The sequence below is a fragment of the Cibotium barometz genome, chromosome 56, assembly GCF_041138505.1.
Source record: "Cibotium barometz isolate CiBa-2024 chromosome 56, ASM4113850v1, whole genome shotgun sequence".
In the NCBI taxonomy this organism is placed as follows: Eukaryota; Viridiplantae; Streptophyta; class Polypodiopsida; order Cyatheales; family Cibotiaceae; genus Cibotium; species Cibotium barometz.
Window position 1 is genome coordinate 28908627 of NC_141101.1, and position 17700 is coordinate 28926326.

Consider the following 17700-nt stretch of genomic DNA (forward strand, 5'->3'; position numbering starts at 1 on the left):
TCTTTAGTAGACGTCTCTCACACACACACACACACACACACACACAAAGGTAGTGCCAAGTTTTTTTTTCTGGGAAAAAGATCCTTCTATTAGTTATAAAAAAACAGCCACGAAGGGCTGAATACAACCACGAAGGGCTAGATACAAACTTGCCTCCATGTGCGGGGCGAGGATCAAAGAATCAAGGGGTGGAGAAAGATGCTCTTCTCCTCGTAGAGCGGCAGCAAACCATTCCATACGAGGAGAAGGCTATCTCATACAGGGGGAGGGGGAGGGAATCACCAAAGGCGAGAGGTGGCGACAGTGAGAGGGGGGGAGCAGGCAGCAAACCATTCCACAGAGGGGGGGGGCAGCTCCCAATGGAGGTTCTTTAATCATTCAATACCCAATCATTCTCTTTGACGTCTTAGGCAGGGCCAAGTTTTATTAAAAGAAATGTGTATTAGCATGTATTACTGAATCTTTGCTTGCTCTCCCTTTTGCAGGTGGTTAGGTATCTCGGTGGCAAGGAATCCTGGGCTTGTTTTGTCTGTAGCAGGAGTGATTATGTTCCTGTTGTGCTTGGGCTTGATCTTTTTAAGGGTTGAAACGGATCCTGAGAAGGTAAGTAAAAGCCCTTCTATATCGATGATGATCACAAGTGGGCATGTATGATTTTTTGTTGAATCATAGTCAACGTGCTCTGGTTTTGATTTGCAGTTGTGGGTGAGTCCGGGTAGCCAGGCAGCATCGGAAAAGGAGTTCTTTGACAGTCATTTAGCTCCTTTTTACAGAATTGAGCAGGTTAGTTATCTGGAATATCTCGCAAAGGTAATAGTGGATGGACCACTCTATATTCATGTTATCTGAAGGCAAGTTGTCCTTCTAGGCTGCCCATACAATGATTCATGCGGTGGTTGTGACTAGCTAGAGGACATTACTGGTCCTTACTTGACATGTTCCTCCCTGGTAGTGGGGGATTTGAACTTGACCTCTTGGGCTTTGAGTCAGAGCGTCCCAATCCACCAGGAGAATCAGCATTGTTCTAGTTTTCTTTCTGTGCTTTATTCAAAGAAAGCCTGAATATGTTGGTTTTTGCAGCTTATTTTGGCAACAGTTCCAAAATCAGGAGAAACAAAAGCCCCCAGCATTGTTACGGACAAGAACATTCTACTTTTGTTTGAGATGCAGAAGAAGGTAAATGATTGGTGTTTCCTCCTCTGTTGCTGGTTTATGATTAGCTTGTAAGGCTAGTTGGTTGTAGGTCCATTGATCATCATTTCTGGCTAATCTATGCATAGCCAAAACAGAGTAGGGAAGAGTGGGCAGCTTTGCTTGATTCCCATATTACTATAGCAGTGTTGGCCAGCTCTTCTTCTGTCGTGAGCTTACATCTGACCTTTTCATAAAAATGGTCTATTGGTGTTCTGCAACACTGCACCACCCTCGTATTTTATCAAGGGCCTTTTTATTTAAAGTCCACAAAATAGAATAACCCCTTGCATTCAAGATGACCTTCCAACCTTAATGGGAACAAGATCCTGCTTTTCCAAGTGCTCTTTTTCCCTTAGTGTCAGCCCATTTTCCAAGTTTCTGTTTCACAATGGTATTAAAAATATTTGCAATAGCAGAGCTCACCAAAACGGTCATGTAATTTGTGAGCTGATTTTTATTACTGCCCAAACTGGTGCTGCTTCTCCTGACCATTTCAGCAACTCTGAGTACATTGTTAATATGTCTGCTGCCTTTGCATTAATCTCCGTCATCCTTTTAAAGACATCAGTTAGGGAGAAAACCCCGCCATGCATGATTTGTATGCCTACCGCCAGAATCTTCTAGGATGTGTTCCATATGTGTGATACCCTTGCATGTTTTCAAATTGCACGTGGGTTGTGTATTCTATTCTATGGGCCTTTTCTTTCTTGATGCTTGTGGGTATGTTTTTTGATACCTCTCTACTGGGTATGTTTTTTCAAATTGCACGCCGGTTGTGTAGTGGTCTATTCTATGGGCCTTTTGTTTCTTGATGCCTGTGGGTATGTTTTTTTTCTTTGTTGCTGGTTTATGATAAGCTAGTGAGGCTAGTTGGTTGTAGGTCCATTGATCATCATTTCTAGCTAATCTATGCATAGCCCAAACAGAGCAGGGAAGAATGTGCAGCTTTGCTTGATTCCCATATTACTATAGAAGTGTTGGCCATCTCTTCTTCTTCTGTCGGGAAATAACATTTTTCTCAACAACTATAGAACTTAAAACTTTCAAAATATCATAGTTTTTCAAAAATAGTATAGTTTTTCTCAACAACTGTAGAACTTAAAACTTCAAAATATTAGCGAATTTATAACTTGAATGTTGTAGATCCATTCTACGTAGTTTGCGGGTTTTATGTGAGAACTAACATGAATGTATACCTAAAACATACGATAATTCATTCTTCAAAATAAGGTCTATGAAATTTTTGGTGGGCTTTCTTTTAATTTAGTCATTAAAATACACTATAATGCCATTTTTTTTCCTAGCTTCACCTAGAAGCATATGCAAAATACAAGGAATTATATTAGGGAAATAACAACTTAATAAGTGAAGAATTCCACCCTCTCCCCTCTCCCCTCCCTTTTCTCTCTCTCCCTCCACCACCCTCTTCCCTCCTCTCTCTCTCTCTCTCTCCTTCCACCACCCCTCTCTCTCTCTCTCTCTCACTCCCTTCCTCTTCCCTCCCTCCCTTTTCTCTCTCCTCCCTTTCCCACCGTCTTCCTACTCTCTCTCTCTCTCTCTCTCTCTCTCTCTCTCTCTCACCCACCCTTCGACCTTCCCACTCTCCCTCTCCCTCTCTCCCCTTCTCTCTTTCTCCCCTTCTTTCCTGCCTCCCACCCTCCCTCTCACTCTTTCTTCTCCCATGTCTCTCTCCATACTCTCTCTTTATCTCACCTCATCTTAGTCCTATCTTTTCCTCTCTCTCTCTCTCTCTCTCTCTCTCTCTCTCTCTCTCTCTCTCTCTCTCTCTCTCTTGTCTCTCTCCACCCTCTCTCTCTTTGTCTCTCTCTTACACCAGCTGCAGATTGAGACAGGGCGATATGTGCATCAGATCGTGGATGACCGCATTTGTCAGCTATGCTACTAGGAGGTAGAGACAGAGGAATACTACATTTGCCGATGTACAGTCTATTATGAGATCTGAGGGAGATATCACTGCCTCTTCCGTGAGGGTTTTGGGCCGTTACGCAGGGTCATGGAGTTTGAGGATCAGAGATGCCTGGGATTGTTTCTACTTGAGCTCAGGAGACACAGAGAGACCCTCTTGGCAGACAGGAGGCTGAGCCATGATGTACCTAGACAGAGGACCCTGACAGATTTCTTCGGCACCAGCACCAGCAACCCAACCCACACCCCTCCTGATACCTCCTCCATTGGGCCATCAGGGCACCGACCACGTTCCCAGGGAGTCACCGTTGATAGAGCAGTTATCTTATGTCGTGCTCGTCAGCCATGCCCACCAGGATCCAGACCACGACGTCCTCACCATTGCCAGATCAGAGCCATTATTGCTCGGCATCGGAGGCGCCTATCTCGCTTCTACGACCTCTCCATTCTAGACAGCCCCATGGCGGAGATACTTGATCTAAGGAGAGGGCAACACTTCAACTGATCAGCATACATGGATCTACATGATATACATTTTTCAGTATTTTCCAGTATTTTCTACTTAGTATCATCTCGGAGTCTTACAGTTCTGCTCTTATAATTGTAGGACAATCAGTTTATTGTACTTTTTAGGTTCTCTTTGATGAGACACCAACTTCAGATGTACTCTCAGTTTTGGTCTCATAGGCCACTATGGCCTCTTAGAGACGTTAATATATCATTTCATTTCATTTCATTTCTCTCTCTCTCTCTCTCTCTCTCTCTCTCTCACCCTCTCTTTCATCTCATCGCCCACCTTGCCCTCCTCCATTCCTGTCTCCCCTCCCCCACCCCTCTCTCTCTCTCTCTCTCTCTCTTGTCTTACCATCTCTCTCTCCTTCTTTTACTATGTTTGCTTTTCTTATTCCTTTGCATGTGCTAGCATGTCCACGAGTCTTACACGCGAGGAGAGAAGGCAAGAAGGCCTTCTATCGCGAAGGTCGGGTCATCATTGATGGCCGGCCCATGGATTAGCGGTTTGGGGCCTATGGGACACAGACCAGGCCACTGACAGAGATACACATGGCAGTATGGAACTGTAATGGTTCACTATGGGTGCAGCCTGGACGACTGGAGCATGTCATGGTGGGGAGAGACATCATACTTCTGACAGAGACACATCAGAGCCCAGAGAGAGGGCTACCTCGAGTAGAGGGATTCCAATGGAAGTCAGCATACAGGAGGACCACACGCTAGGGTACCTCGAGAGGGTCGGGGGGAGTAGCAGTTCTATTCAGATGGAGCTACAGGGGAGACTGAGAGTGGTAGCACAGGATCCAGAGGCCAGATACATGTGGATCAGCTTACAGCTCTCACAGGACAGGGTTATATACATAGCTCTATGTTACTTTTCTCCATCAGGATCCTCCTATGTCATTACAGAGGACATGCCACAGGAGGAGGAGACAGGAGCCTCGCCATACACTTGTCTGTCAGAGGAGATTATGCATTATTCTACACTAGGGGAAGTATTTCTTACGGGCGACTTCAATGCCCACACACAGAGCAGACAGTGTGAGGTGTATGACTATGATGACATGGAGATCCTCCACCCTGTGGATCCAGAGTGTGGATCCAGAGGAGATAGGGGCTAGTCGGTCATCAGAGGACACTGGACTAGACAGAGGACATTATGGGGACCACTTACTAGAGTTGGGAGCCAAGCATCGTCTCGTTATTTATAACGGGATGCTACAGTGGCCGGGATCAGGAGGGCTGACATGCTTCCCACATGGGGGTCATACACGGACCGGCGGTGGCAGACTACATTATGGGGTCTTTGGAGGCATCACAGCTTGTCACCTCATTCTCCATTCCACCTCGTCCTATTGGGGCAGATCATACATACTTGGCATTTTCACTAGCCGGATCACCAGTATCACCAGCCCCCCACATACCGACGCCACACACTACCATCTACTTCACACATGACATGGCAGACATATACACTGGCAGAGTAGAGGATGGGCTCCTACTCATGGATCCCCTGGCACCTATGGATACCATTACAGCCCAGCTGGCATCACTCCTACACACGGCTGCATTACAGAGCTTCCCACATCGTGTACACTCAGGAGAGCCTGCGAGATCTGGGACTATGCCCCAGAACAGATGGTATGATGACGAGTGCAGAGCCCTATACTCACGGCTTCGCATACAGAGAGCCTTGGGAGCCATCACAGAGCAAGAGTCGAGGAGAGAGATGAGGAGACTTACTCGCCGCAAAAGGCGGGCCTTCGCAGAGATACAGGAGCTAGAGATCTTTCATTTTTTTATGAGTAGAGATAGCCCTGTCTCATGACGGCACTTCAGAGAGCCCCGGACACCGTCACCTATTGCAGACCCACAGACATGGCACACATATGCAGAGGGCCTATACCACGTCCCACAGCAGCCACCTATACCTCAGCCACCACAGGAGCCTCGACCTACCACAGCTAGCTTCTTTACCCACTCGATGGTACAAGAAGCTATCCGCCGCCTACAGCATGGATGGGCCGCCGACCATATGGGCCTGCAAGGTGAGCATCTCATATATGCAGTAGATTCTTTGGCTCCTTTTCTTGCACACCCGTTTAACGGGGCACTAGCAGAGGGTTTGCCTGTGGAGTGGACGATGCACACCATTGTGCTGATTCACAAAACAAGGGATATGCTCGATCCGAGCAACTACAGGACGGTTATGGTTGGCCACGTGCTGGCCAAACTCTATGGTGCAATGTTGGAGCAAGAACTTAGCTTATATGCTGAGCAAGCAGGTTTATGCTCATCAGGGCAGGCAGGCTTCAGGAGAGCTTTCTCTACCACTGACCATGTATTCACTTTGAGATGTATGATTGATCAGGCGAGAGTGAGGAAGAGAAAGCTCTATTGCTGCTTTGTGGATTTCCGCAAGGCATTTGACACAGTACCACGAGAGAGGCTCTTTCAGCGCCTGCAGTCTCTTGGCATACCAGCAGATATGACATGGGGCATCTATGCATTATATGAGCAGGTTTTTGGGCGAGTCAGATGTCCAGGAGGTATGTCCGAGACTATTGCTAGCACCATTGGTGTGAAGCAAGGATGCCCACTTTCCCCCACGCTATTTGGGTTATACATTGATGAGGTGGTTGACTTCATTACACGGGGAGGGGGAGATGGAGTTGATTTAGCAGGTACCTCAGTACATATTATGCTTTATGCTGATGATATTGTATTATGCTTTATGCTGATGATATTGTATTAGTGTATGAGTCTCCAAGTGGTCTACAGCAGCATCTACATGCACTCGATGATTTCTGGACACAGAGGGGTCTTACTGTGAACCTTGGGAAAACCAAGGTTATGGTCTTTCATACATCGAGACAGGGCAGGAGTCAGCTGACATTCACTCTCGCAGGACGCCAGGTGGAGGTGGTGACATCATAGGGGTTACCTTCTCTGCAGCAGCCACACGCTTCACCATGGGTTAAGCAGCCAGAGCTAGATTGACACGGGGATATGCAGCATTGGCTATGCTAGAGAGATAGTGCCACCAGGCGCATTTTCAGGAGCCTCGGATGAAGGGGTGGCTATTTGACACATTAGTCACACCGGCATTGATGTATGGAGCAGCGGTATGGGCGCTAGGCGTTGCTATCCATTGGTGGACACAGATAGAGAGACCACAGGCCCTCATGATGGCACGCATGATACGCAGCAAACCGTCAGTACCTCATGACATTATCCGAGCAGAGTTTGCTGCGCCTCCTATGATGGTAGAGGCCATATTCCAGACTATATGCTTGCTAGACAGATTCAGAGAGATGCCACAGGACAGATTGTCATACAGAGCTTTTGAGGCATCTAGACAGCTGGCTGAGGCAGGAGACAGAGGATCATGGTATGCACAGGTCACACATTGGTTCTCACAGCATGGCCTAGACATGGATCATCTACCACCATTCCAGTATGACAGGGATGCACCACATATCCGTCTCTCTCATAGTGAGAGGAACAGAGTATTGAGACAGGATCTATGGCAGCTCTATACACGAGAGACATGGATATCGCCTACACAGTCTCTTCCACCGAAGATGCTATACTACAGAGATCACTTCATGAGTATCACTGATGATGTATTTATAGAGAGGCCTAGATACATGGAGGGCTTTTTACCACACGGCTCCCGAGTGGCTATTGGTCAGCTTAGAGTTTCATCACACCGATTGGAGATTGAGACTGGCAAAGCAGCACGGATCCCCCGAGAGGAGAGGGTATGCAGATTGTGCAGAGAGGAGGTGGAGAGTGAGGAGCATTATGTATGCAGATGCAGAGCATATACAGCCATGAGAGAAAGATATCCCATTTTATTCAGAGAGCCACATTCCCTACGCCAGATCTTTGAGGCAGCAGACCAGCGCATACTGGGGAGATTCATTCTAGACATACAGTGCCACAGAGAGACATCATTACAGGCTCAGACAGCTCCAGAGGGGGGACGACAGACACAGATTACTACATTTTTTCAGAGATCCATCCCACTCCCAGCCCCTACACTGCAGGGAATTACTCTCCAGAGAGCAGACACTCAGAGCCCGCAGGAGACAGAGGACACCTGGCTTCCGGACACCACGCCTATACCAGAGAGAGATGACAGAGATTAGAGCTCAGTTTCACAGAGAGGGTGCGGAGCGACTGGCTCGCTTCAGAGCACACCCAGGCATGTTCTTCAAGGAGCTGTGGACACCCCCTTCATTGATGTATACCATTTTATACCCCCAGTATGGTACAGGATGGAGCTAGCTAGGTTGCATATCATGATTGTATACTCCATGCATATAGCTTTGCATTCTCCTAATAGTAGAGCTCCATCCCCTTCACCACTCATTGTACTTATTGCACACCCAGATTCAGCTTTTTAGTTCAGTACTTTTTCATTTTGTTGGGATGACAGAGGATACCCCATATAGGTACACCAATTTGTCTCATAGGTTGAGTTCGGTCTTTTGGAAGATGTTAATAAAATCTTTCTTTCTTTCTTTCTTTCTCTCCCACCCTCTCTCTCTTGTACCCTCTCTTACTCTTACCTGGGCTGTGTGTTCTCTCTCTCTTGTGCTCTCTCTCTCTCTCTCTCTCTCTCTCTCTCTCTCTATACTAGGAGGCTTCCTCTCCCTTTTCTACCCTGCCTCCTCCCTCTCTCCCTCTCTCTCTCTCACCTCATCTTACTTTCAATATCTCACCCCACGTCCCTTGCCATGAGCTTCTTGACCGGTTTTTCCACATCACTCTTCACCATCCCACTTTCCTCTTCTAGCTCCAAGCCTATCTTTAACTCGTCCACTAGTAGCCTAGCATTCAGCCTCTGTTCTGAAAGCTATGGCCAACATATCATGGGCACACCTCCCATGGCATGGTTGTTTGTTATGGAATTCCACCCACAGTGAGTAATTAAACCCCCCAGTGCAGGGTGTGAGAAAACATCCACTTGTGGCGCCCATGTGATTATAAGGCCCCTACCTCATGTCGTCTCTTCAAATGCTTGTGGCAACACATCGGACACTAAGCCTCAGCTGCATTAGGATGTAAAACCCATAGAAACACCTACTCACTAGCATCCAAACCCTCACTAAGCCCCCTCAATTGATCCACGCCCATAGATGCTATGCTTCCAAAGGACACATAGAGGATAGAAGAAGGTAGAATGGTGTCTAACCACTTGAGACAGCTCCTGTCTTTAGCCCAAAGGCCTAGTGTTCCTTTTGAATCAGAGGAAGCGAAGCCAAGCATGAGTAGCAAAGGGCGGATTGAGTACACGGGAAGCTTATCTCGAATGACCTTGAGATGCTTGCTTTCGAAGCGTAGAAAGTGTTGACGATGGCATTCGCTGCTTCATGGATGTCTGTCACTTGGGCCACTGCAAAGTCGGGTAAGGGTTGAATAGATTGGGACAGGTCAAGAGCACGGAGTGGTGGGAGTCCAGATGATGAGCTTAGGATCTGCACCATTGAGCATAAATTTGACGCATTATTGCCACAGATTGAATGCACAATTGATTGAAAGATGTTAATAAATGCAAATTAAAAGCAGCTTGTCTTGTATAGGGACCAATCCCTGCGAGACCAAAGAGGGCGAGTGGAGAGCCGAGGCAAACACGTGCTCGTTTCCAATGTAGAAGATGAATCTGGGTATGTTGAATTGGGTGGCCACTAGTTTGCAATGATACAGGAGGTTTTCTGCACAGCCAGCAGCTTCCGCAAGAGGTCCTCGACTTCCGGCGGGCGCATGTTGTGCATGATAGCAAGGTGGCGCTGAGAGCAGAGAGGACAGCAGCACAGGGGGCCATTGCTAGAACTAGCTTGTGGAACCTTGGCAGTAAGCTCCTTTGTAACCACAAATGTGAACGTGAAACCTCGTGGTTTGCGGGCGTGTGTCATCGGTGAGCTGGGAGATAAAGGCGTCCTCGTGGGTGGCAAGCCCTTTGACGTCGTGCTGCTGGCCTGCTGTGCTGCCGTTGTTGGGCGGTGCTTCTTCTTCTAGTTGTTACTATGATAAGCACGCGCCTCTGCCTGATCTTCAACAGATGCAGCAGAAGTTGGCTTCATCCGTCCGTTACATGATATGAGACATATAGAGAGAGTCACAATCACCAAGACGACAACGCACACCACTCTATTGGAACTTGAACTAAAGCTTGGACTTGGAACTTGGATTGGAACCTTGGATTGGAACTTGGACTAAATCTTGGACTTGGAACTTGGATTAGAACTTGGAATTCGATTTGGATTTGAGGTTTGGATTTGGATTCATTGGACTTGGACTTGGATATTGGATCTGGTACTAGCCCGCCGGTGAGAGATTCTTGTGGGTCATCCCCCTGGTGTGCTGAGCATCAAAGATCTCGTGCCTCGACATCGACTTCAACTTAGGGATTCTACATCAGCATATTTGTTTGCTTTTGTATTCATTAATTGTATTGATCCTAGCCAGCATGCCTGTGGATTGTTCGTGAATAAATTCTTGACAGGGGCAGGGCCTATTCCCTGCTCAGTGTACTATGCAAGATCCCTATTCCCTTCTCTGTGTCCCCTCTCTCTATATCGGACACGTGGTTGTGTTTGACACTGCACGACTACTACGAGGTTGAGTTTCACTCGCCAGCTACGTCAGATAGAGTCGTGCAATTGAGCCCTGTCGCATTGCGTATGGCCTAGGCCTTCTTTGCGAGGTGGCAACACGACTTTGGCTCCGCATCCGACCCATTGGCTGGCGTTGCAAGCTTTCCTGTGAAAGTCTGCTTCCCAGGCCTCAGGAAGGAGTACCTTCCTCTTCTCCCGGTGATTGGTGGAGCCATTGGGAGAGTGATGGAATCCCCCCAGCTTTGGCCCTCACCCGGGTGGTTGGGATTCCATTCTTTTTTTATCTGTATTGCCTCCCGGAGATAGTGCCTCACCATCTCCAAGAGAGTTCCCCCGATAGCCCGTGGACTGAGAGTCAGCTTGTTGTTGCCCGTACAAAGATCAAATCCATAGAGGAGAGGAGAGGAGAGGAGAGTGGACCTAGGGTAGAGATAGAGTCATTGGGGATTTCTTTGAGATTGCAGGCCCTCATAAACAGAGAGATGGTATTCGCAGGTTGTGTGGCTAGGATGGAGCTATCGTTTCTGACCCCCCCCCTGTGAGAGCCATTGAACCAGGTCCTTGCCACCATGTGGTATATTACCTCTTGCTGGGCCTTCTCCCGAACCTGCATTGGTCAGGTACAACGCTTGATTTGTAACTTTTTGTGGGCTAGCGGTGATGGGAGGCCTGCTTGGGCCAAGGTGGCCTGAGAGCGATCATTCAGCCGCGACATAGAGGGGCCTTAGGCATCATCAACCCTGCCATTCCGTGCCGTGCTGGGCAAATTGATTGTTAGAGGACTTCTCCCAAGTGGTGAGCCCTGGAAGGACTTCCACTTGGCCATGATATAAGCCTGTACTTCGAGCCCGGGGGGCCCTTGGCCGTAGAGCACCGGATGGATCTTCACAGAGATGCGGGCCCGCGGCTTTAGCCTAGCTTTTCTGCCAGCCTGAGGACAAATTTTCTGCCAGCCTACTCCGAGCGTGGGATCACCTCAGGCTAGTCCTCCAGTAGTCAGTTCTTGTAGCCTCGGAGGAGTGTCTTTGGGAGCCCTTGATCCGTTTACCCAGTGGCCATATGCTGGGGCCCGACCTCATGTATCCTGGGGAGCGTCTCCCAGATCCCTTGGAGATTGGCCTTGACCCCCCGCTGGCCAAGGTGGCCAGGGAGAGGCTTTGGCGTTTTGGGAAAGCCGGCCCCTCACGTGCCTCTAGTGGGACCTTGGGGAGTGGACTTGGCGTGATCCTGTTCACAGGGAGGAGACTCTGGGTACCCCGTTCTTTACATACACCGCACGGCTAAGCCATAGGATCCAGATGCCAAAGGTTGAGGGTACCTTGACATCAGTAGTCAACTAGTAGTCACACGGCCTCTCACATCCATTTCTCTTAGATTTTTGGAAGAGGCTCTGGGACAGTTTTCGCCTCGAAAGATCACCCTCTTTCTTTGGCTGCTGGCACACAAGAGTTTGGCGGTTGGCACGTGGTTGGCCATCAACGGTCGACCAATAACTTGTCCGAGGTGCGGCCACACTCAGCGACATTGTCTTTGGGATTGCCCGAAGGCTCAACAGGTTTGGCAGCGGATTCTCCGTATTTAACGATGGACAGGACCTCCACCTGTATCATTTCTGTCCCTTCGGCCACAGAGGCTGAGGTTGTCATGGCTTTGAGGAGGATGGTGGGGGGACTAGCCCTTCAGGTCTCTCACTTTCGCATTTTGGCAGTAGCCCCTTCTACTGATCATTGGACTCCAGGTTCGTGCCAGAGATGGGAGATTTGTATCAGCATTGCAGCCTGGCACATCTGGAGAGCTCGATGCAGCGATGCCATCGAAGGCAGCCACACTCCGCTTGCGGAGTCCATTAGGGGTATTTGGCTCGACATCATTCATACCTTCCGTGGTTATTGGGAGAAGCTGCAAGGTGGCTTTGACCGCACGTGGAAGCAGTAGGAAGCCTTCTTGAGGACCTGGCATGGCCCTTTTCTCACAGATAGAGGTGGTGATCCCACTTGGCCCTCCCCTCCCCGTGTATGAGATAGCCTTCTCCTCATAGAGCGGCCGCCCCGTACATGGAGACGAGTGTGTATCTAGTCCTTGGGGGCTGTTTTTTTGTTAGCTAGTAGAAGGATCTTTTTCTCAGAAAAAAAACAGGCTATAGATGTGGCTTTAACTGCAAGCCAAACCTCAGCCACACAAACATCTGGAAATCAACAAACTAAAATAGCAACAGCCTCATCAAAGACGAGATCAGCTACTAGATACCATTAAGGGATTTTTTTAATGAAAAGGTTTGAAGGGTTTAGTTTTCTACAATCCTAATCTTCAACTACTATTTTTGTGCTTGTACAGATTGACACACTCAGGGGGAACGATTCAGGGGTCTCAGTTGCCCTTACCGATATATGCTTGAAGCCAGTTGGCTCTGCTTGTGCAAGTCAAACCATTCTACAGGTCTGCCTCAGTTTCAATGAAAGAATAGGAATGGATTAAAAAAAAAAAGCATCTAGCAGCTTTAGTCATTATAATTTGTGAATATTCTATTTTCAGTACTTCAAAATGGATTCACAGCTTTTTGACGATTATGAAGGTGCCTCACATGCGCTCTTTTGCTTTGAGGTACCCCTTTTTATGTAGTCCTTTCTTGTGTCCTTCTGATGCAAATAAATGGATGAGGTAGGGTAACTCAGATGCTGACATGGCATGATTGTACAGGCTGACATAGGAGGAATTTTCAAGTTATATGCTGCTTAGTTGAAACTGAAGGCTTTTGTTTGTGGCCAGCATTTTTCATCTTCTGAACCATGCCTCAGTGCCTATCAAGCACCTGTTGATCCAAGCACTGTGCTTGGTGGCTTCACTGGGACCAATTACTCGCAGGTTTGCTGTGGCTTTTGATCTTGAAAGCTCTTTGGGTGCTGATTATAAGTAGGCAAAAATCTGACGAGTCTTCTGGCTTTTGACTTTTAAATCCAGGCAACAGCCTTTGTTGTGACATACCCCGTCAACAATGCAGTAGGGAAAACTGCAAAAGCAAACAAAGCAGCTATTGCTTGGGAAGAGGCCTTTGTGACTTTAGCAAAGGTCTTTATTTGTGTTGAATAAATATCTAAATTAACATTAAGCGTATAAAGGGATTGCATTATATGGCAGATTGATGTGATTTTGAGTGTATTTCTCTCTTCTTTATACAGCTTGGGCTAATATGGCCATTTTTGAGCAGGAAGAGCTTATACATATGGCTATGTCTCATGACCTGACGCTTGCTTTCTCATCTGAGAGCTCTATCCAAGCAGAGCTCAAGAGAGAGAGCACAGCTGACATTGTGACAATAGTGGTAAATTTCACAGATTTCCTCCTCTAACATCATGGCTACTCTTTATCCTTTTCAGTAAGACATGCTGAAGCATGGTGTTTTTTGGATGCAGATTAGCTACTTGGCAATGTTTGCTTATATTTCGATTTCTCTGGGTGATTTTAATCCTTCCATAGCTCCCGTCTATGTTACATCAAAGGTATGTAAAAATCAAGCTTAAAATGGATCCTTTTATTTGCAAGATATATCTATGTATGATGTATCTAATTCCATTTGGTGCAACAAGAGTTAATAACATGGAAGCCTTTTGTGTTGACTAAGGTACCTCCTTAAACACATTCCGAGATGTCTTTCTACTGCAGGTTTCATTGGGGCTAGCTGGTGTCAGTATTGTTGCTTTGTCAGTACTTGGATCAGTAGGCCTTTTCAGTGTTTTTGGAGTAAAGTCTACACTGATAATTGCTGAAGTAATACCATTTCTCGTTCTGGCGGTAAGTTACTAGGGCGTTGGAGGTTACAAATTGACTTTTTTTCTGTTTAGGTATGATGATTTTAGATTCCTTTCAGAGTGATGTCTATGCGTTCAAACTGTGTGGGTCTCTCTTCGTTCAGTTGTTACCAGGTGTTCAAGTGTGTATTAAAACCTGTTGCTATATGGATTACATTTTTCTGTCAAGCACTTATATCTTTGCTTTTGGATAGTGGGATGGGTAGTTTGTATGTACCAGGAAATGACCTCTGTGTGAGAAGATGGCTAGACATCTTATTTGGTTAGGTTGCCTATGACCTGTCATGGTGAGAACAGAGGAGACTGCCTAGGTCTAATCTACAAGAGTAGATGATCCATGTAAAGATTTTTAGCCCTATCAATGGTCCAAACTACCAATTATATTGGCATTTGTCTAACAAGGCCTTGGAAACACATGAAGTCTTGAGGATGGTCAAAATCTTTTATCAATGCAACAAGTAGCTTGGAGCTTACATAGTCAGTTGGATGTATGACCACCTAATTTTGTTGTTCTTGAAAATGCCTGTAGGTTGGTGTTGATAACATGTGCATCATAGTGCATGCTGTGAAGCGCCAAGATGCACACCTTTCTCCTGAATTACAGATTGGGAATGCTCTATCTGAAGTAGGACCTTCCATTACACTTGCAAGTTTGGCGGAGAGTCTTGCTTTTGCTGTTGGCATTCTCACGCCCATGCCAGCATGCAGGGTGTTCTCTATGTTTGCAGGTTGGGCATTTTTTTTCCATCCCTTTTCTATACATTTAAGAAGTTTGAAATTCCAAATTTTCACTGGTGAGCTTCCTGTGTGGGCATTTTGCAGCTGCGGCAGTGTTTTTGGACTATTTGCTGCAATTGACAGCTTTTGTAGCTCTTTTGACGTATGATCTTAGAAGGACACAAGAGAATCGTGTCGATTGCTTTCCTTGCCTCTCATTCACTACAAATGACAACAATTCAACAGGTTCAACAAACACATCCTCTTTTAGTCCTTTACATTCAAAGAGATACATTTTCATGCATGGTTATCCGTATAATTTCAAGTGCAAAGCACAATGAGGCAATTGAAGTACTATGCTAGGCGTCTCTGATTGCATGTGCACGTGCGCACTTGAATTATCTGAATCTACTCCTTGTGAGTGAAGGTGCTTTGGAGAGAGCTCGACAGGAACCTGGTTTTCTCGTAACATATATGCAGGTGATCTTCATCTTCCACATTAGAAAGGCCTCTTTGAATGTATGGATGGGGCTGGATGCAATAAGCTGGATTACTCAGTGATCTTATCTCTAGTTTTTGTTGCTCTTGCAGAGGTTTCATGCTCCATTTCTACAGATACCTGCAGTTAAAGCTTGTGTCCTTGCTGGCTTTATTGGGTTGACATTCGCAAGCATTGTAAGCAACTTCTTTTTCTTTTATGCAGCTTTTGTTTGGGTGATCGCAATTTGGGAGCCCACTTTTGATCAGTAACAAGTGCATCTAACATCTGCACATGCTGGCATCATTGAACATGAGGTTGGGGCATGGGGAGAACACCAACATGAATGAGATAAAGAGTGATGACACATCTTCTTCATGTGCCCAATGATGAACACATCTTCTTCATGTGCCCAGTGTAGCACACATAAGGGGGCCCATTTTCTGGAGGGATTTCTCACATGTGACCAACCTCGTTCTTTAGCCATGGTCTTGGACTAATGTGGTCACTTGCTCAATTGTAGAAATTTGTCTTTCTTCTTGTAAACATTAATGAGTTTCGAAGATACCAGGCTACACACTCCCCCTCCATGTAGTGCACAATGCCTTTTGACAGACCATTTTTTGGTCTGTAAAGGACACTAAAATACACCTCCTTTCCTCTCTTTGTTAGACAATACATTGTCTAAATTTGGTCTTGGAGAGTTGCAGTCACCTGTAGGAGGTTGGGTGATGTCATATGGATCCCTAAATAGCATCCCTAGTTGCAATCACCTGTAGGAAGTTCTATACCTCATATTGAGCTGTTTATATTAGAATGTGCAACTTTGTCAAATTTGACTTCATTTGTTGACAAAATGTTGCCAGAGTTTGACCAAGTTTAATACACCAAAGGAAAGACCATCAAGATTACTTGCTGTAAACTGCCAAGATCCTCTGAATTGACTTCTTATATGCACTTTGCATAGCGTTGGGGCAAGTTGATCACACAACTTCCATTAGATGTAACATTGATTGTGAACTAGAACCAAACGAATGTGGACTTTGTCACGTTAACAAAAGAGATGCCTAAAGTACCATGACATGACTGGGAAGGGGCTAACAATTTTAGGTCAGAAGGTTTTCTTTTAGTTCCTTTTTGAACTGTAGTAAATTTAAGGGGGGTTAGAAGCTGAAGAAAGAGGACTAGAGGGATGGTAGGGGAGGGGATTTTGGAACTTGTTTTTTAAGCGCACTCTGATTGACCTTCTATTGCTTCTCAGGCGTTGATAACCCGGGTATCACCTGGTTTGGAGCAGCAAGTAGTTCTTCCACGAGACTCTTATCTTCAGGTGCTAAGTGATTTTTTTTTATTTTTTATTTTTGGGTCTGATGAGTTTACAGGTGCCAATGATTTTTTTTTTTTTTTTTGGGCTTGATGTGTTTAAAATTCCAGAAGCTATTTTATATGTGGGGAAGTGGATCTCAGGAACATTAGCTAATTTCTCGCAATCATTGGAGTTTTTTGCAGGGTTATTTTAACAATATCACAGAACACCTTCGAATTGGCCCGCCTTTGTATTTTGTCGTCCAGGATTATAATTACAGGTGAAACTTTTCTATTTGATCGCTCTACAAAAGGGAAATTTTGGAAAATGATATCAGAAAACCTTTTAGATTGGGTGATGCACAAATCAATTTTGCTTATAAACCACTCTGTTTTCAGTGTTTCAAGTAACCAGACAGATCTATTATGTTCCATCAGTCAGTGCAGTCCCAAGTCACTACTTAATGAGGTTAGTGGTGTCATGACATGCTTCAAAGAGTAATTTGGGATGGTTTTTTACGTGTCATATTGGTAGGCAAGTGTGATTCATGTCTGTAGATGAGACGAGAAGGGTGAAAGGATGGGATTGACCAATACCCACTGGGATTTATACTCCTTTATCAAGTCACCTTTTTTTATATGCAGATATCTCGTGCAGCGGAGTCACCAGAAAGCAGCTATATTGCTAAGTCAGCTGCCTCTTGGCTGGACGATTTCCTTGTATGGCTCTCTCCAGATGCGTTTGGGTGCTGCCGGAAATTTACAAATGGAAGTTATTGCCCCCCTGATGATCAGGTGGGGACATTGATTCAACAATTTTTCATATCTTAAGTAGCTAACAATTTATAGCAGCCCATGTTGTTGGGCCCTAGCAGGCATACGTGGCAAAGCCAGAAACCCTTCAAAAGCCTATGGAAACTGCTATCTGATGTGGGCATATAGGCTGAGAAAACAATGTATGTGTGTTGTGTGCGTGGGCACGTGTGCTTGCTTCTGTCTTTACAAGGTCCTTAGTCTGCCCTCCTGTTCCATGCTTGGAAAAGTTTGTATGGTTTGTGCGTTTGGGTCCTCCTGCAGTTCAATGCATGGCTCAAGATTTTGCATGCATGGAGGTATAAGTGGAAGTGGCAAAGCA

The 17700-nt window shown here is 46.1% G+C and overlaps 1 protein-coding gene across 1 annotated transcript in view; it reads left to right on the forward strand.

Annotated features, from left to right (window-relative positions):
• LOC147607099 (uncharacterized) overlaps positions 1-17700 on the forward strand; it is a 50010-nt gene that overhangs the window by 23169 nt on the left and 9141 nt on the right. Inside the window, exons 10-27 of the mRNA XM_086791327.1 lie at positions 486-603; positions 700-783; positions 1081-1176; positions 12594-12695; positions 12792-12860; positions 13026-13121; positions 13218-13325; positions 13465-13578; positions 13670-13756; positions 13920-14048; positions 14595-14793; positions 14888-15028; positions 15210-15262; positions 15374-15457; positions 16522-16590; positions 16770-16846; positions 16965-17034; positions 17211-17360. Of these exons, the coding sequence (XP_086647453.1) occupies positions 486-603; positions 700-783; positions 1081-1176; positions 12594-12695; positions 12792-12860; positions 13026-13121; positions 13218-13325; positions 13465-13578; positions 13670-13756; positions 13920-14048; positions 14595-14793; positions 14888-15028; positions 15210-15262; positions 15374-15457; positions 16522-16590; positions 16770-16846; positions 16965-17034; positions 17211-17360 (1846 nt within the window). The remainder of the gene's footprint in view (positions 1-485; positions 604-699; positions 784-1080; positions 1177-12593; positions 12696-12791; positions 12861-13025; positions 13122-13217; positions 13326-13464; positions 13579-13669; positions 13757-13919; positions 14049-14594; positions 14794-14887; positions 15029-15209; positions 15263-15373; positions 15458-16521; positions 16591-16769; positions 16847-16964; positions 17035-17210; positions 17361-17700) is intronic.